This window comes from Peromyscus eremicus, chromosome 8b (assembly GCF_949786415.1).
Source record: "Peromyscus eremicus chromosome 8b, PerEre_H2_v1, whole genome shotgun sequence".
NCBI classification, from domain to species: Eukaryota; Metazoa; Chordata; class Mammalia; order Rodentia; family Cricetidae; genus Peromyscus; species Peromyscus eremicus.
Window position 1 is genome coordinate 55728453 of NC_081424.1, and position 20623 is coordinate 55749075.

At 44.6% G+C, this 20623-nt stretch overlaps 1 protein-coding gene and 1 long non-coding RNA gene across 2 annotated transcripts in view; one reads left to right on the top strand and one right to left on the bottom strand.

The window, feature by feature from the left end:
- Agpat4 (1-acylglycerol-3-phosphate O-acyltransferase 4) overlaps positions 1–20623 on the bottom strand; it is a 104565-nt gene that overhangs the window by 64877 nt on the left and 19065 nt on the right. Inside the window, exon 2 of the mRNA XM_059272844.1 lies at positions 5937–6197. Coding sequence (XP_059128827.1) covers positions 5937–6114 — 178 coding nt within the window. The 5' untranslated portion in view covers positions 6115–6197. The remainder of the gene's footprint in view (positions 1–5936; positions 6198–20623) is intronic.
- On the top strand, positions 13243–18932 carry LOC131918655 (uncharacterized). The gene is made up of 3 exons (XR_009381042.1): positions 13243–13724; positions 14870–14985; positions 18820–18932. It is a non-coding gene; the product is annotated as an uncharacterized LOC131918655 (long non-coding RNA).

The window sequence follows — 20623 nt, forward strand, 5'->3', positions numbered from 1 at the left end:
TTGCCTGCTGGAGGGGCATGCAGCCTTTGCAGATCCTGCAACATGTGCTATACTGCTACATGGCTCTACCGGATAGCCTGCCATATACCACGCCTGACCCGAATTCATGCTACAAAATACCATCTTGAGACATGCCCAGCAGGGGTTCTGTGAAGCAACCTGGCAGCTGTCTCCAACTACTTCATCTTGGCTCTTAATTAAACCAGCCAGGTGGCCCTGCTACACTCCCACACCACAGGAAGCAACAGGCTGCCATCCTAAGTAGCTCAGTCCACGGGCCCCCCTGGGAAGGCAGGCAGGTGGTTGTGTCTACCCACACTTTCCCCCCAGGAAGCAACTGAGATGCCTCCTAAGCAGCTCAGCCCACAGAGACACCTGGGGAGTAGACAGATGGTCCCGCTTACCCATCTTTGAACCTTGGGAACAGCTAGTCAGCTTGCCAGGAAAAGCTTGATCTATCATGTGTCCTGGGAGGTAGTCAAGCGGAGCCACTCACCATCCCATGGCCTGGAAGTTATCTAGCCTTCCTTGAGCTTCTTGGCCGACCCAGACACCAGGAAGCAGATAGGAAGCCCTCCCTGAGCAGGCTGCCAATCCCCTCCCCCCAAACCCCTAACCCTACAGAAAGGTTCTGCAAAGACACCTTCCCAGCTCAGACACAGAGATGGAAAACTACCCTGGCCGTCAGTGTGGTCCTCACACACTACAATGTACACACCCTCCCCACTTGGACATACCACCGACATGTGTTTACTGACCTCAAAGGCGAGCGACACTACAATCAGGGCAGTCAGCAAACTGTTCCGCTTAAACGCTGCATTCCAGAAATTCCCGCCACCACACACACACACACACACACACACACACACACACACACACGGCATAGCCCGGTCCCGTATCACTCACACACTCACACACATTGCCAACGTTTATTACAGCTCATGAAGCTGCACAGGCAACTACGGTGCCAACTTCAGAACAAGGCCAACATGGCCTACTCGAGCCACGCCCCACACAGAGCTGGAAGAGCATCTTTTACTGTGGAAGTCACCCTACAAAACCAGCAGAGCTACCTGACCCACTGCATGTGCAAATGGCAATGTAGAGACACAAGATAAAGAAACAATGATAAACGAGAGAGACGACCACGCTTCTCAAGAAACATGGTAACTCTCCTTCCAGTAGACTAGAGAACGAAAGTGATGAATTACCTGAAAGGAATTCAAAATAGGAGCTATAAAGAAAATTTAAAATTGCTTGAAACAAATAAAAATGGAAATGCAACATACTAAACCCTTCGGGATAAATCCAAAGCTGAACTAAGAGGGAGAGCTTGCAGAAACAAGCACCTATATCAAATATAGAGAAAAGATTCAGGTAATCAACCCAAGGATACAAATCAAGGAGCTAAAAAAATGAGAATAAAAAACAAACCTAAACTTAGTGGAGGAGAAGTAACAGAGATCAGAGAAGAAACAAACAGAACGGAGATAATAGGAAAGATAAATGAAACAAAACTGGCCTTGTTTACGAAGTTTTACAAAAACAAAACGAATGTTTCACTGCAAAACAGAGAGAAATCTACAACAACTAAAGCAGGGAGGAGAAAGGAGACTCGAACCCGTGCCACAGAAACAAAAGGTCATCAGGGACTGTTCCAAAGAGCTAGCCAGCAACAACTTGGATGCCTAGAAGAAAAGGCTACATTTCTGGAACGAACAAGCTGCCAAAAGTGAACCATAAAACCCAGAAATCCTGAAAGGACAACAATGAACTGCAGGAGAGAACCGGTGACTCAGAGTCTCCCGAGAAAGAAAAGCCTGGGCCCAAACGCTTCAGTTTTACCAAGCTCTTTACCAAGAACTGACACCGTATTTTCTCAAATTACAAAAGAAAAAACAAACAAAAACAGAAACAGAAGAAACCCTTCCCTACTTATTCTATCAGGCCAACATTATTGTAATACCAAAACTGAAACTACAAGAAAGGAAAAAGAAAGGAAGGAAAGAAGGAAGGAGAGAAAGAAAGAAGAAACTACAGACCAATGTCCCCTATGAAAACATACAAAAATTCTTGATAAAATAGCCAACAACAACAACAACAAAAAAATCAATATAAGATCCAAAAGATTACATACCATGATTTACCCCAGAAATGCAAGAATGGGTTAACAAAATCAAATCAATGAACATAGTAATCTATTACATCATAGGATGAAGGCCAAAAAATCCTATAGTTATCTCAAACAGGTACAAAAAAAAGCATTTCATAAAATCCAGTATCGCTTCCTGATTAAACTGCCCCCACCCCAATTATATATAGAAGGAATGTGCCTCAGTGAACACAGAACCTCAGCCAACAACTTCCATGAGGCTGCGCTTCTTTAGGTCAAGAATGGGCAATCTACATTCGCCACTCTACCTTAGTATTGGAAGTCTCACCTAGGGCAGTAAGATAAGACTAATGGCATCTAAGGAAAGGGAGGGGCTAATTATCCCTGTTCACAGATGTCATGATTTTAGATACAGAGAAAAACTAAAGGCTCCACCAAAAACAAACAAAACACCCCAGCAGACAGACAAATGAACAATCAGGTTGTAAGACACAAAACTGACACATACAAATCAGCAGCATTGCATAACCACAGTGAAACAGCTGAGGGAGGAATCGGAAAGCCATCTCACACACAAGAGCCAAGAAAATCATAAAACACTTAGGGAAAAACCTAGCCCAGGAATCACGTGATCTCTACAATGAAAACCACAAAACCCAGGTTAAAGAAATAGAGGAGGGGGCTGAGGGGGCAGTTGAGTGCCACAGTGCTTATGAGTCAGGCCTGAGGCCTTCATTCAGCACCACCAAAGAGGAAAGAAAAGTTAGAGGGGGCACACACACCTGTGTACACACACAGAGAAGGACATTCCGTGTGCATGAAAGAATTAATATTGTTAAAATATCCATACGACCCAAATGGAATCCACAGATGTAATATAACAAGTACCACTGGCATTCTTCTCAGAAATAGAAAACAAACTACTCACTCATAAAATTTGTATGGAACCACAAGAGACTCTCCATAGCCAAAGCGTTTGTGAGCCAAGGGGCAAAGGGACAATTGTGAGCAGAGGGGTATAACCCGACTTCAAACATTCCATAAAGCCACGGAATTCAAGCAGCAGAGTGCTGGCCTAGGATAGACCCCTACACCAAGAAAACAAACAGAGAACCTGAGAAGAAAACCATATTTACAGCACTGACTGGCAACCGAGGCATACATCAGAGAAAACAGTCTCCTAGATACTTGGTATCAGGAAAACTGGTTATCTATAAGGCAGGAGAATGAAAGCAGCACATCTTTCGCCATGTACGGAATCAACTCAGTGGAAGCTTAAATGTGAGACCAGAAACTATAAAATTACTAGAAGAAAGTGGAGAGGAAACGTTTTGTGACATGGGTCTCCAGACAAGAGACACACACATCAAAAGCAGAATTTGGAAATGGCATTGTAGCAAGCTTAAAAGCTTCTCCACGTGGGTGTACTTGTAAAGGCAGCATAATGGCACAGTAGGAGAAGCACGAAGATTAATTGTGTATTGTGTGGTTGTATAGTGTGCAGACAGGATCTGAAATGTTCCCAACACAAAGGAGTAAAAAGTGTGCGAGATGATGGATGAGCCTGCTACCCTGCTTTGTATATGTGTAACATGGCACTGCACAGACTATACAAACATATATGACCATTGTGTCAATTAAAAGTATATGGGGCTGGATAGATGGTGCAGTTATCAACAGGGTATACTTCAGCTCTTACAGAGGACTGGAGTTCAGTTCCCAGCACCTAAGTCAGGAGACTCACAACCACCTGTAACTCCAGTTCCAGGGAATCTGATGGAGCCTTCTGGTCTCCATGGGCATCTACACTCACATGCACAAATGTGCACACAGGTACCCACACTGGAAGATAATAAAGTTGAAAAGGTAAGACTATAAAGCTGGGCACGGTAACACATGGCTGAAATCCCAACATCCAAGAGTCAGGGAAGGAGGATTACCAAGTTTGAAGCTAGTTTGAATTATATAGTGACACCCTGTCTCAAAAACAAAAGCAAAATAAAAACCGCCAGTAGAGGACTTCCTGTTGTAAGAAGCAGGTTTAGGCTTAACTTCATTGTTCTTTGTTTTGGAAAGATAATAGTTCTGTCTCTTGGCCATAATCTAAGGTTACACGGATATTTTCATGGCTTAGTTTGAATGAAAGAGGCCATATTTTGAATATATTTTCAGTCATATATATATATAATTATATATATATACTATTGATAATGAAACAGTATTTTCTAGGTTAGGGAATAATTATCAGCTTAGCATTTATCAGCACAGAACTCACCATTAGATGTTGTAATATACTGATACCTTGCTTTCATTGTGGAAGCTCTGGCCAAATGAGTTGTTTCAACAGCTTAGCACAAACACACACACACACACACACCCCAAACACAGACAAGGATGCACAGACACACACACACACACACACACACACATATATGCATACATGCATGTACACACACAACATGAAGAAAGCTAAGCGTGTTTGGTGAGTTATATAAACATCAATTTCCTGGCTACAATACTGTACTCCAATGATCTACTACGATAGCGCTAATCTTGGTTCTCAACTTGACTAAGTCTGGAATCAACTAAAAACCCAAGCGGCTAGACACACCTGTGAGGGATTTTTAGTTATTTGAATCTTTTGAGATAGAATGACCCACCTTAAATCCAGGTCTTTTGAGGTGGGAAGACCCATCCTAAATCCGGGCCATGTATCTCATGACAGCCTATATAAAGGACATGGAAGAAGGAAGCTTTTGCTCTTTGCCTGCTTGCCTCATTCTCACTGGTGAGTTTATCTGTCCTGCTGCTGAGCATTCCTTCCCTGGCATCAGGGCCTAGAGCCTACTTCTTGGGGAGTCCGACACACACTAAAGACCAGTTGAGACATCCAGCCTCATGGACTGGACAACTATTGGAATCTTGAAACTTCCATCGAGAAACAGCCATTATTAAACTAGCTGACCCACAGCCGTAAGCCACTCAAGTCACATATGTGTGTGTGTGTGTGTGTGTGTGTGTGTGTGTGTGCGCCATATATAGGCATATATGTGACTTATTAGAGTGAATAAGTTATTAGACTTATTAGAATGTGCATATATATATGTACACACACACACACACACACACACACACACACACACACACACACACATATATATATATATATCCTCTAGAGATCCCTGACTGTACAACTACCTGCAGTTAATGGGAACCAGTACAAGGTGCTTGGGTGTAGAGTCAAGTTCATCCCTTTTTTCCCTTACATCATTCTGTAGGGAATTTGGGACTTCACTGTTTTGTCTCTTACAACTCCACATTTGTCTATGATGATCACAAAATAAGATGGAAAAAACAAAATCAGGAAGAGAACGATAGTATGTATGTTGCCATTTAGTTTTTAAAGATGCATATATTCTTGACTTCCAGTACTGCAAACCAACCCAAACCAAAGCTGCGTGTGATCTGTGTATCTACCCAGAGAGAACCCCCTGCTCTCGGGTATACACCAGCCATACATGACTACCATTTCCATCAGGATAACAAAACGGACCACTCACTTCTGAGAAGGAAAGTGGGAGAAGCAGCTATAAAAGGCATATTTACTGTCCCCAGTCCACCCTTCAGGGCTGAACAGCTTTGTGCTCCTGGCATTTCTCACTGGCAGGATAATTTTTTTTTTGTAGCGTAGGGACAAAATGGGCATTTCAGATCTAAAGCAACCAAGAACAGGACACAGCAGCCCAACCTAGCGAATGCGTGTGATGAGCCTCCCATCTCAGGGAAGAAGCAAGCGCGAAGGAAGGAAGGGCGCAGGTCTTACGGCTGGAGATGCAGTAGCACAGTCTGCCGTTGATCTTGCGGAACAGCTGCTTGTCGATGGGCCAGAGGACCAGTGTGCACAGCTGGATGGCGTTGACGATGAGCCCCGAGGCGATGAACACGTAGCAGAAGACCAGGTGACATAGAAACTGGGATTTCAGCAGCCCGATGAGGTCCATGATGTGGGGGGGTTCTCAAAATAGAGAAATGTGTATGGTGGGATAGCTCCAGAGGGAGAGAGATCCGGGGCTCAGGAAAGTGTCTGAAACACAGGAACGTTAGACATTAGCAAAAGCATGGTGTGCTTTAGATTCCAGCTAACACACTTGCAGGAAGAAGATAGGCTGGGAGGTAAAAGTTGACTGATTGGTCTTTAGCGCGCATCGATAAGGTCTTGCTTCCTATCTGGCACAGTCTAGGCCCTGATCGGGCAATCTTCCCTTGAATCCTCCCAGCAGCCTTTGGGGTTGGTACCTTTGTAAGAGGTAAGGAACCAGGCCTGGAAAAGTGAAACGACTAGACCAAGGTCATTCAAGTCGCCGTTCAAACAGCAGCCAGGGTGGCATAGATTCCCAGACTCACGGAGTGGCCCCTCCTCGGGGCCTTCCTCAGGCGACACAGCACTACCCAACCCTTCCCCATCTCCCTCTGCTTGCTTTCCTACGGACCTGACCTCACCACTCCCTGCTGGCAGGACTTCCCTGAACTCAAGATTACCCCGATGACATTGGAGGGACCCAGCTGGGCTTGGCTCTACCCTCAAGCACCTCAGACTAGTTCCCATTTACTCCAGTGGACAACTCAACCCGCCATTAAGTTGCCTGATGTCCTAACTGGGACTGTGGAGCTCATCTTCTCTCCCAGTACCAATCTTCAGTGTATAGTTGTAATGCCATTCTTTATATATTTATATAAAATTTGTGCAGAAATGTGCATACCCACCCCATAAGAGTTGTTAAATCAGAAAGAAATTCAGCCTGCCCAGAGAGGCCAGACTCATCATGGGATCATTAACCAGCCTCTAGATCTGGAACCAGAAAATGAAATGACCTCACAGTTCAGCAGAAAGGACCTTGGAAGGAAGGGTGGAGGCAGGCTCGCTTCTCCTAGGGGCCAAGATGACTGCAGACTACCTAGAAAAGCCTCAAGCTTTAGGAGAAACTTCCTCACAGTTGGCAAAAGGTAAAATCATTCATTATCATGCAAAAGATGACCAATCTGTGGACAGTCACATCTATTAGCTTATCCTAGACTCCCAGGAATCCCACGAGTTGAGGCTTTTGTTTTCGGACAGGGTCTCATGTACCCCAGGCTGACCTCAAACTCACTGAGTAGTCAAGAATGGTGACGTTGAACTCCTGACCCTCCAGCTCCCACCTCCTGAATGCTGGGATTACGGGTGTGTGCCACCTCGCCAAATTTATGCGGTTCTGGGGATGAATCCCCGGGCTTCAGGGCAAGGACTCTACCAACTAAACCATTTTTCAGAGCAAGGAATGGGGCAGTTCCGAGGCTGGGTGATGATTTAAGGTCATGGCAATTGATAGCTGAATTTAGGGCTTCGGTCTCTCTGCCCTGCACCTGTCTGGGCTGTTCTGCCCCTAGGTTGTGAGGAGGGCATTATTCCCCCAGACTCAGAACTCTTCTCTGTGAAGCGGCAAAAGACAGGGTGGCCTGCAGTGAAGTTCAGTCACAAAGGACTCTGGGGGGAGGGGAAGATGTGGAAGCAGAGACTCAATCTTAGGTCACCTGTGCTGACTTTAAGATGGTCTTGACAGTGAGGAATGGCACAGGAGGAATCATGGTACTTGCTAAGGATTTCAGGGAGGTACCTGCAATCCTGTGCAATTCCCAGACCTTTCTGGGAGGAGAGAAATGTATGGGGAGAGCAGGCCCAATATCTTGGCAGTCAGCTTGGCACAGCAAACATGGCCCATCCTAGGGGTCACAGGTGCTCCACTCTGGCTTCCGGGTTGCAATCTCCAACCCTGCCTCTTGGTCCTTCCCACACCCAGACATTCCCCGCCTGTGAAACTCCCTCCGTGGTTTCAACACACCCCATCCCTTTCTCTTTGGAACTATAGCATGAAACGAGCAGCTTGCTCTGCTCTAACTTGACTTTAGTAACCACATACTGTGGTGATATTTTGTTTGTGATCTAACAAATAAAGCTTGCCTGAAGATCAGAGTTTAGAGCCCAGCCACTAGTTAGCCAGGCAGTGGTGGTGCACACCTTTAATCCCAGCACTTGAGAGGCAGAAGCAGACGGATCTCTGAGTTCTACACAAGATTGATCCAGTCTAAAAGAGAAACAGAGCCCAGACAGTGGTGGCACACACCTTTGATCCCAGCCCATGGGATCTCACGCCTTTGATCCCAGCACTAGGGAGGTGGAGACAGGAAGTGATATGGCTGGGTGGAGAGAGGACTGTAAGGCAGGAGAAGACAAGGGCTCAGGTTCCTTTTGGCTGAGGAGTTGGTGAGGTGAGAGGTGGCTGTGGCTTGTTCCTTTGTCTCTCTGATCTTTCAGCATTTACCCCGAAATCTGGCTCCAGGTTTTTATTGAGACCAATTAGGATTCCTGCTACAACACACCCAGAGGTACCTTACACAGGCTACAGCCTGGCAACATTAGCAGTTAAATGTTGAACAACCCAGGAACTTATTCACTGTTCCTGCATTAACCACAAATAGCGTCAAAACAATCTGGCCACAAGTTTAAGTCTTCATTGGGTTTCGGGGGTCTAACATTGTGAGAATTTGACAAATCCCTTGCCTTGAGGACTGGACATTCAGAAAAGGAAGTTGCTGGTAAGTGATGTGTAGGGATTAAATGTTGGCTTCCTCACTGTCCTGCTCAATGTCAGGAATCAAGTTTCCTCTCTCCACTGTTAAATTCCAAGAACTATCACACCCTCTGGTAAATAAACCTTCTCTGCTGGCACACTAGCCAGCGTCTAACATGGTGCCAGTGATGTTAAGGGACGTCACACATAGAGACACGTCATAAGAGGAATCAGAGAGGCCTTAGCTTCTCTGGGTTGGGTTGTTAATGGCCACATATGTTCTAACATGTGTTAAGGTTTAAGTAAAGACTTGGGGGTTCCCTGGCTAGCTTGGACTTGAAGCTGTGATCCAGTGGCTACTCCATTTTAATCAAAATTCTAAAGGAGATGATGTTTCTTGGCTCTGTGGAACTTAATTTGACTTCCACAGTCTGGATGAGGTTTGTCCACAAAAGATTCATGTTCTAGATGCTTGGTCCTCAGCGTGTTGATGTTCAGGTGGTAGAAGGTTTGATAGGTGGGGTCTAGAGGAAGGTGGCTACGTCATGGGGGGAATTGCCCTTGGAAGAGATTACCGTAAGTCTCATGGGATAAGCTAGTTCTCTGGAGAGTTCTCAGTCTCTGGTTTCCTGTCTTGACAGGTGAACTTTGACTCTCACATGTGTCCGCCATCGTGAGGGCACCCGCCATCATGAGGGCACTCGCCATAATGCCAGCACCATGTGCTGGCTAGTCTATGTCAACTTGACACACAGACTAGAGTCATCTGAAAGGACGGAGCCTCAAATGAGAAAAATGCCTCCATGACATCCAGCTGTAAGGCATTTTCTTAATTAGTGATTGATGGGCGAGAGCCCAGCCCATGGTGGGTGGGGCCATCCCTAGGCAGGTGGTCCTGGATTCTATAAGAAAGCAGGCTGAGCAAGCTATAGGAAGCAAGCCAGTAAGCAGCCCCCTCTGTGGCCTCTGCATCAGCTCCTGCCTCCGGTTTCATACCCTGTTTGGGTTCCTGTCCTGACTTCCTTTGATGATGAACAGCAATATGGAAGTGTAAGCCAAATAAACCCTTTCCTCCCCAACTTACATTTTGGTCATGGTGTTTCATTGCAGCAATAGAAACCCTGACTAAGACAACCAAAAGCCAAGGAGAAGCAGAACCCCCAGAACTGAAAATTAGGGAAATCTTTTTTCTTGATATATCATCCAGGTTCTAGTATTTGTTATAGAGATAGAAAATAACCTAATACAGAGTTTATCAAACTTATATGTAAAACAAAATAAGTCAGAGAATCACCTGAAGAACAATGTGAAAGAGAGGGAAGGAGAGAGAGAGAGAGAGAGAGAGAGAGAGAGAGAGAGAGAGAGAGAGAGAGAGAGGGAGAGAGAGAAACCACTATATCATTAGAGAGGTTATCAGGTGTGTCTGATGTGGAAAAGATGGTATGAATGTTAATTCCAGATAGAAGCTTGGGGGACTTGCCATTCTGAATTAAAAAGAACTTTCTCTTCTAAATGTGGCACTTAGCCAATTTCACATCAGGCTGAGAAAAGATGGTATAAATATCTAAACCGAGATGAAAATAGCTAGAGAGAAAACATTGTAAGATACTTTGCCTGTTTTTTTCACCTTGGAAGTCCTTAGAATATGTGGGAAATCATCGCAGTAAAACCACTCATGTAGTCTATTATCCTATGAGGCAAGAGTATGACAGAATTGCACACTTCTGAGAATATCCAAGCAATAACTTACGGGATTCAGAGATCAACACGTAACTATGAAGCTGTTTCTAAGTTATAACTTTGTAAATAAAGATGCATGTGATCAACAGTGCCAGTGGCTTAACCTCCTCAGCCATCAGTTTCCCCATAGATGAATCAGCATGAGGACTTGTAAGAAGAGAGGTGGCAGATGATAGGTAGATAGATAGATAGATAGATAGATAGATAGATAGATAGATACAGACAGATAGATAGATGACAGATTCATAGTAATTATAGATGATAGATCAAGGATAGGTAGATATAGATTGGTGATAGAGAGGTGATTGGTCAATAATAGATTTACAAATAGATGGTAGATGCATAGGTTGTAGTAGATAAATGATAGATGGGTGATAGATGGTAAATAAAGAGATAAACAAATAGATATATAAACGATAGATAATAGACATAGATGACACATAATAAGTGACAGATGATGATAGATGATAGAGCTAGACAGACAGAGATAGATGATAGATAGATAGATACATACATACATAGATAGATACATAGATAGATAATAGACAGGTAGATAGATGATAAATAGAAGTGAGATGATAGATGATAGAGAGATAGATAGATGATAGAGAGATAGATGATAGATAGATAAACAGACAGACAGATAGAGACAAAGAGAACTCGCCTCTACTCTATGTTTCATCCACAGCCATCTACTAATAGTGGCTTGACTAGTAGAAGAGTTATGGCTTAGTTCTGTGATTTACTGTTTTTGTAGAACGAGACCTGAACCTGGCAGCTCAGACCCAAATCCAAGCTCGGCCACTTCACAGTCTGTCAGTTTCTCTCTGTGAAATCAGAGTGACTCCATCTACCCAGGCCATCTACCCAGGCGATTGTGAGGGTGAAGAGAATAGCATGTCTGAGATACGAGCGCAATACTACAACAAGGAAGTTCTCTCGCTTCCAATAAAGCGAGCGAGCAAGGAGGAAGTGGCTAAGACACAGTAGTGTGGTGTTTCTGAGGAAGTTGTGGGCTGAGGGCGGACTGTCTTCCTCCTCTTAGTTAGAGCCTCCGTCCATCTTACTTAGACACCGGTGTCTCCTCAGTGTATCTCAAAGCAGGTCACGTTGCCCATTCTCCGTGCTTTCATTCTCATCTATGCTTCCCAGCAGGGACTTGGGATGGGAGATGATGCTTCTCAAACACTCTAAGGACCAGGTAGGTAAGACGGCTCCAGGGTTAAGAGCACTAGCTGTTCCTACAGAGGACCTGGGTTCAAGTCCCAGAACACACATGGGGGCTCTCAAGCATCTATCACTCCCATTCTAGAGATTCTGATGCCCTCTCCTGGCCTCTGCAGGCACTGTATGCACACAGCAGACACACACACACACACACACACACACACACACACACACACACACACACACAGAGGGGAGGGACATCTAACATGGAGCTTACGGACACTGAGCTACACAAGCGCACACACAAACACACAGTCTTTCTAGTCTTGACATGTTACGGATGCTAAAGCAGACAGGTCCATTTGGTGCCTAGCTGTATTGATGGAGACACAGGCAGACTCCACCCAGGAGAGTTTGAACTGTACTCCTCTCTAAACAGAGACACAGCTTAAACAAATAGGAGACCTACACACTCTGCCTCATCCTGGGATCTGCAGCTATGAAGAAAGCAGGAGGACAACCACACTCAGGAGGAGAGGCCAAGTCCAAATTAGAACTAGGACTCAACAGTTTCATTTTAAAATCATCTACCCACCCACCATTTCTATCTATCTATCTATCTATCTATCTATCTATCTATCTATCTATCTATCTATCTATCTATCTATCTATTCTATCATCTGTCTATCTATCTATCTATCTATCTATCTATCTATCTATCTATCTATCTATCTATCTATCTATCTATCTATCCTATCATCTGTCTATCTATCTATCTGTCTGTCTGTCTGTCTATCTATCTATTTATCTATTCTATCATCTGTCTATCTATCTATCTATCTATCTATCTATCTATCTATCTATCTATCTATCTATCTATCTATCTACCTGTCTATCTATCTATCTATCTATCTATCTATCTATCTATCTATCTATCTATCTATTCTATCATCTATCTATCTATCTATCTATCTATCTATCTATCTATCTATCTATCTATCTATTCTATCATCTGTCTATCTATCTATCTATCTGTCTGTCTGTCTGTCTATCTATCTATCTATCTATCTATTCTATCATCTGTCTATCTATCTATCTATCTATCTATCTATCTATCTATCTATCTATCTATCTAACGTCTATTTATCTATTGCTCATGTTATAGCACCCAACCAGACCAGATTTGTAGAGAGGCCAAATCTCTTCCTGTGTTCTTAAGTAAATCAACCTAAGTAATGCTGAACTTGGTTGGGCAATAATGAGGCATGCCTTTAATCCCAGCACTTGGGAGGTAAAGGCAGGAGGATCTCTGAGTTCGACGCCAGCTTGGTCTCCAGAGCAAGTTTCAGGACAGCCAGAGCTACACAGAGAAACCCTGTCTCAAAAAAACAAAAAAGAAAAAGAAAAGAAAAAAAGAATTGCTGAAAGTAAGTTCCATGCCAACCGAGCACCAGCATTACAACCATCTGAGAACCTTAGCATCTCCAAATCCAGAGCACTGTACAAAACACACAAAGAGAGAACAGAGAAGCTGAAGGCTCCATTCAAACAAATGTTTGTTTGTAACTATAATGCCCCATTCTGAAGGAACTGAGGCCCAGTGGGACTCATAGCTTCCATGGGATACAAACACACTTGTCTTCTTTGCAATCAAGCACATGAAGGGCCCTAAACATCTTCACACTACTTGATCGATTAGACCAACCCCTGGTGATCCATCTCAAGGAGAAAATTAACTGTCCTACAGCAGATTTATAGTGAGAAGGATAAATTTTCACTATGATATTGAATGACAAAGGGTACAAAATTACACAGAATTACAATTCTGAAATTAAATATAGAAAGAACCACCAAAGGCTAGCCAGAACGTTAAGAGCAGATATCTTAGTATACAAACACAATGCATCCCATCTATACATGCACTCACATACTACAGGAATGTACACATCAAACACACATGCATACTTGTCCACATATACCTCACATCCCACATAGGTGTGTACACTCACTTCACACATACATGCACATCACGCTTGTGCAAGCCAGCTTGCCTGGAGCCTGGCCCAAGGTAACCACCTCAGGAAGAATGGGCAAAGGTAAGTTACCAGGTCCTTCCCAAACCCTTCCACAACACCCACCTCCAGGAAAGGTCCTCGAGGAGACCCGAGTGACCAGATATATGATGAACCAAGTGCCGCTCGGCGGCTGGCAATTGCAGTGGCAGCTACAGTGGGATGGTTGACAAATTCAGTTTCTAGGCCAGTATTTGTGGTCTGTGGGGCAGAGATCAGCCAGGGGCAATGGGGAGGGGACTGGTGCCATCTTGGGAGGAATGAGTGAAGTCATCTTGGGGTATAGAGCATTCGGATTACGGGGTGCACTTCCACTGGATGAGTTTAGCCATTCTCCGCAAAGATGGCGAGGAATCTGTGCAACCCCAAGCAAGCCACTTCATCCTGACAAACAGGCTAAGTTCAGGTTTCAGAATCTCTGCAACAATGTTGGCCTAAGTCCCAAAACAATACAGAGAGAAAGTGTTCCAGACTGGATTTAACCGTCCACAGGACCATCTTGAACCAAAATATTCCTCAATTAAAACCTCATCATGGTCTAATGGTTTGGCAGACACTCATATAAAATTAGCTTATTTTAAAATTTCATAGAACAGGGCTCTGTCCAAGTTGTCTGTATGGTACTCGGTGTCCATTAAAGAATGCCAAACCATGGAGCCCATAAATCACTCTGGACTTCATTATGTCCTCTAATGAACAACCCTTCATCCCTCTCCAGGATCTAAGTACAGCATGGTAAATACAGAAGACACAGAAAATATACATCTTTGTTTATATTAATAGTTCTGAGACGCTTACAGGAGAAAAGCAAATATAAAGAGCTTCATATCCAAGGAAACGAAAACTCAGAAGAACAGATGGATAACACGAGAAAAAATAGAGGCAGAAAGATGACCTTTCTCTTTATCATGAGGACATGGGGGGAGGGAAGGGGAGGGGAGAGGGGGGGGTGAGTATGACTATGCATGTGGAGGTCAGAGGATAAGTTTGTGAGATGATTCTCTGACTTGTACATGGGTCTGGGGCTGGTAGGGTTGGTCAGACTTACCTATGACAGTCATCTCTACTTGCTTAACTGTCCCCTGGATCCTTTCTTCCTCCCTCCCTCCCTCCCTCCCTCCCTCCCTCCCTCCCTCCCTCCCTTCCTTCCTTTCTTTTTCTTTGAGCAGGGTCTTGCACTGTAGCTCAAGAGCTCCCTAAGTAGTCCGACTGACTTCAAGTACAGAACAGTCTTCCCGTCTCAGCCTCCCCAGTGTGGTGATTACAGCCATGAGCTACGAAGCAGGTAAAGAAGCGCACTTAAACACTCTGTGGGCCTTCTGAAGCTACATCCCAGGTTCTCTGAATTGAAGCTGGTGAGGTCAGATCTGTACAACAAACGGGTCCCACAAAGCCTCCAGGGGAGGGGCATCCTCCAACTGCCTGAGAACAAACAGATTTCCATAGCCCAGCTCAAGTGCAAAGGTTAAATGGAGGGTGGATGCAGGGCCAAATTTGGACCAGGCCTCATGCCTTTAATCACCATAACACTCCCTGAAGACAAGAGGTCCTAGCTGGGCAACTTCACCACGGCCTCCCAGGACCACTCCGGATGCCCATCACTGGTCCCATGTCTGAGGTAGAGTGATGGCAGAGCACCCCAGACATGCCCTCCTTCCAGGCAGGATGTTCATGGTCAGCCTTGCTCCCCTCACCTCACTGAGGGCTTGACCCTCAAAGGGTGCTGACTACAGTGTTTACACACAACCCGTGGAATCCAGTTGGCTGGTCTCATTGCCAAGAGCTATTTTAAAAAGATGCTCAAAAGAAAGTATATACCATGTGGTGTATGGGTGTGAGTACCTGCAGAAGCCAGAGGTCCATGTCAGGTGTCTCCCCCAGAAAGTCTCTGTACAGATAGGGTCTTGTACGTTGAACCAGAAACCCCTGCTTAAGCAGACAGTCAGCAGGTGAGACCCTGGGATTCTCCCTTCCCTGTCCTCCCTGAGCTGGGGTTACAGGCACATGCTGTTTGCCCACCTTTTGAGACAGGTGCCGACCATAAGGCCCTTATGTTTGAGCCGCAAACATCTTACCTGCTGAGCGACCTCCCAAGCCTGGACTGCGTATTTTTAAAATATGTTGAGTCCATGAAAGATTAGAGAAAAAAAATTTAGTAAGTTCCCACAACATAAAACCCAAACCTGAAATGAGGAAAGGAAAATTCATCTTCTAAATGGGTGACCGTCTCCGTGTTCCTGCTTTGCATGAGATGATGTCAGTTAATAAAGGAAACATTTCAAACACTGAAGGGGAACAGTGCAGATGCTGAACTTGAACTGAAGGTTGCTGTGATCTTGGTCATCATGACAACTACCATATGATAGGGGCCTTAGTTGATAGGTCATGGTGGGCCTATGAAGGAGGCTGAGGAACATGAAAGGTAGTCATAGCCTCCCCTGGAGCCATCAAAGTCGGGGAAATGGCTGACCACCCCACCTCTGGGCCTAGAGAGGTAGGCATGAGGAGATGGCATTGTCATTTGACACTGGAAACAGAACTTTGTTCACTACACCAGCTACCTCCTGGTCTACCCTTGCTGTCAATGGCCAGGGCCAGCAGCCTTGCTGGGGGCCGCTGCTGTCCTTCCCACATGGTCCTCGACAGAGCTGCAGATAGACACATTCGTAGAGTGCCCCATCTGCTAACTGTGTGACCTTAACATGTAGTCGGTCATCAGTGAGCCTTGGGTTTCTGCATTAATTTAATGGAGCTACAATCTACAGCCTCCTCAACACAGAGGGTAGAGTGCAGCCACAAAGGACAAACTCTACCCTCCGCCTCTGTCTTCACCCCTGCTATAGGCCTCCCTCTCTTACTCCACCTCTACTTCCCTACAGTTCCCCAAGTGATTTAACTATAGGATAAGCATTCCTCCGAAAATCTAAACGCAAAATGCATCAATGCCCCCAAGTCTCTCCAGGAAACTGTTTCATGTACAAAGTTATTAAAAATATTATTTAAGATCACCTTCAGGCTATATGTGTAAAGAACATGAAACACATGAATGTCAAGTTTAGACTTGGGTCCAATCCCTGAGACATCTCATGATATATACACAAATATTTTTAAAATCCAGAAACAAAACATAAATCCAAAACTCTTGAGGTCTCAACCATTTCTGCCAAGGGATTCTCAACTCAGAAGATCTTTTTCTTACTAGTTTTTCCTCTGTGCCTCTGGTCATCAATTCGAATTAGTCAGATTTTTCCTCATCTTGTCTTAAAATTAGGACTTAGGGAAAATTTCAAAACTTTGTTGAGAATTTCCTTGAAGTTATTTTATCATCTAGTATTTTCTTTTTTAAAATTAATTTGTTTTGTATATGTATGGCTGTTTTGCCTGCATATATGACTATATATCATGTGAACCTGGTATCTGGAGGCCAGAAGAGGGTGTGGGATGCCTTGGAACAGGAGTTACAGAAAGTCGTGAGCAGCTATGTGGGTGCTGGGAATCGAACCTGGTTCTTCTGCAAGAGCAACCAGTGCTCTTAAATGCTGAGCCATGTCTCTAGCCCATTACTCCCATTTTTAATGACTATGGGGAAAGGCATTAACCATAATCATTTAGGTTCTCTGTGACTCTTAATTAATTAGTCTAATTAAGAATATATAGCCATATCCTGCTGCTCTGTGATGGATAGGCAGGCTGGACACTATGGAGGGCAGGGAGACAATCCCAGTCACCAGAGGTGGCCAAACCAGTCCTCTCCATCCCGAAATAAGTTGACAGTAAGCTGGTAGGATTGCACATTGTCTCCATCTGTTCTGGTCCCACCCACCCAGTCTGTCCATGCCAACTGCTCCATTAGGACTGCCATTTCACACAGGATAAAATGTTATCTCTGGCCACACAGCATGGCTGGAAACCAACAGAGATGGTGAACCATATAGACAGGGGTCCAACTTCCAGCCCCATGGAGGCTCCTGGGTTGGGAATAAATTCTCAGACCTGAAGTGAGAGGAGCCACAGCTCAGAGGCCAATAGCCAAGCCACTCAGGCAGGAGACACTCTACATACCAACGAACTTTGTGAAAAGTCCTAGAAAGCACTAAGAAAGAGATGTGCTTTGTGTTGCCATGTGCTGCCTGGAAACCTAGAAACATGGTGGGATGAAGTGCAGAGAGGAAGAGGTGAATCCCTACAATCAGGGCATGTCATTTTGACTCTTGAGCATCTGTGCCAAATCTCAGCTTCCTCATCTGTCATCCAAAAACACTGACCTCTCCATGTCCCGATTCTCCCCGATGGTCTACTTCCACAGGTCCAGGCTGGGCAGAAGCCCTGTGGGCAGACTGCACACCCTGTTATCAGCGCTAGTTTCATGGCTCAGAACATGAGGTAGGGGCCACTTGTCCACATGCCCTGCACCCAGATCTTTGGGTTTGTGGAAATGAGCATGCATTTGTACGTGGGGTGGCAGATACCCATATGAAGAGTCCAAGGAAAGTGTTGTCATAGCTCCACAGTGCCATGGGAACTTGTCTTCAGTGGTTGACCCAGGGAAGTTCTGCCCAGAAAAGGCTAGCTGGGGGAAATAGGTCGTTCTTTCCCTTCTGCCTCTCAGATACCAGCAGCTGGGCTCTTCTTTCTCCTTGTCCCTGCTTGTGAGGTGCCCTTGACTCCTGAATTCTCGGAGAGACTGCCTGTGCCAATCTTTCTTTTTTGGTTAAGAACAGGGGAATCAGTGAGAGATCAATATAACAACCTTTAAAAAAATATTTTTGCTTTGATTTTCATACAGGGATGTCAAAGGAACCCAGGCCATTTCCTCAAGTAGACTCAAGCATAATGGAGCTGAAGAGTCTCCCTAGGACACAAATGCACTTAGGTGCTTCTCTGACATGAATCATTTATTGCAGACAGAATTGCTGGCTGTGAATGCCCGAAATAAGTTGACTTCCAGTACCCTTGTTTCTAGACAGCTCTGAAACACAGCCACAAGCACAAAGCACTCAGGTCTGAATGATGCTTTCGGGGTCACTGCGGACTGGCCGTTCCTCGAAAAGCTTCATCAATATTAATAGCGATGACGAAGCATGAACCAGGGCCTTCACATTCCCTGTCTTTTCTTCAGTTCTACAGTTCAGGAGCCATACAGCCATTTCATGAAATGGTGATGTTGGACCAGTTTCTATGTGGAGCCCAGGATGGGATTCCTAAGTCACACACTCATTCACTGATTCATTGGTAAGCTTATTCATTCATTAGGTTGTCTGTCTTTGGAGTTTCATTCATTAAGTTGAAAAATTCATTGATACAGATGTATGAAGCAACCTGATAAAAGTCATTATTTGGTATGCTAACTTAAAAAAAAAAATCAGTAAAACCAAATCAAACAAAATCCATTGCTTTGGGCCCCGAGATAGCGCAGCTGGTAAAGGAACTTGCCACTAAGCCAGACAACCCGAGTTTGATCCTGGAGAGCCACATGGCGGGAGGAGGGAACCACTTCTGTGAGTTGTCCTCTGACCTCTACATGTGCCATATGGTGTTCCTCTGTGTAGTGTACACACACACACACTAAATGTAATTTAAGGTTTTTTTAAATCGACTGTCTCATATTTGGGCGGTTGCTTTATACACATATTACATTAGACTTGTGGTTCTAATGGGCCCTTCTCTGGGTTTTCAGAGAGACATTGCATCTAACAATGTAAAACACTTAACAGGTCATACATCAGACCCAACAGACTCCCGCCCTTCCCCCCCTCACAGAATAAACAGATCCTCAATAAACGTTGATTGGATCTCAAGTTCTAGATGATGTGACATAATTAATTTCCGTGCTGACCACTCTGAATTCCCAAAGAACCTGAAATCAACAGCAGGAACAGATGGACCCTCCGTCCATCCGTCCTTTGCTTCTGCAGTGAGCACAGGGCTCATCACGTTACCCGCTTCCAAAGGCCAGCAGACGGACCTGCAGGATTGCCATCCAACCCGTCCAGGGCGGCACCAAGAGCCTCTTCACGGCAAACTGCAAAGGTACCAAGCCATATACCAAGCAGACTCAAGTGTCACATGAAGGCAGATGAGCTACCTAAACCCCGGATACTAGATGGAGAAACTCACAGGTGACATCCTCATCCTTTTAAAAAGGAGTTTTCCGTTAAAATACAAATCCATCTGGTAAAAACAGAGAGATTCTGTACGACTGTATGAGTCATTTACTGAGTCACAGAGTCACTAACGCTTTGAAATTATCCCTATTATTATGGTAATTTACACACACTAGGAAAGCTTGTAAAGCTCTAAGATGGAGAGCCAACCTCATTTGGGCTTCTTCTAGTTTTTGGTACATCACAGAAGGCTTTGTTTTGTTCTTTGCTAGCTAACCCACTGCCGAGGAGACTTGTTTTTAAACAGGGTTACAATCTTGTGTGTAAGCGATTTCAAGTGTTCTTTCTTTGGTCCTAACATCTAACTGTCAACGTAGCAGTCACGCTGGGCTATGGGAATCACTACCTCATTGCTTTGTTGTGGTATAGTTATGCTTTTCTTCTCTCTTCTTGTCTTTTATGAAACAGAGTTTTGCCTTATAGCCCAGGGTGACCTGAAACTCACTATGTAGCCCAGGCTGGCCCTGAACTTTGGGGGATCCTCCTGCTTCAGTTCTGAAACTACAAGACTACACTTCCCATGCCTAGCTTTGTTTTTGTTCTGTTTTTCTTTTCATGAATAAATAATGAAGTGGTCAACATTGTGGACACAAAGCTGTTCTTCTCCCTGATTATTGGGCTATTTCCTTAGTGCCTGTAGGTGTAAGAAACAATCACTTGAAGGTACCCAGTGAACACTGTCGAATTACTTTTTATGATAATGTAACTGTTCACCTCCTCACCAGCACATCATCAACATCCTAATTTGTCATACCTTAA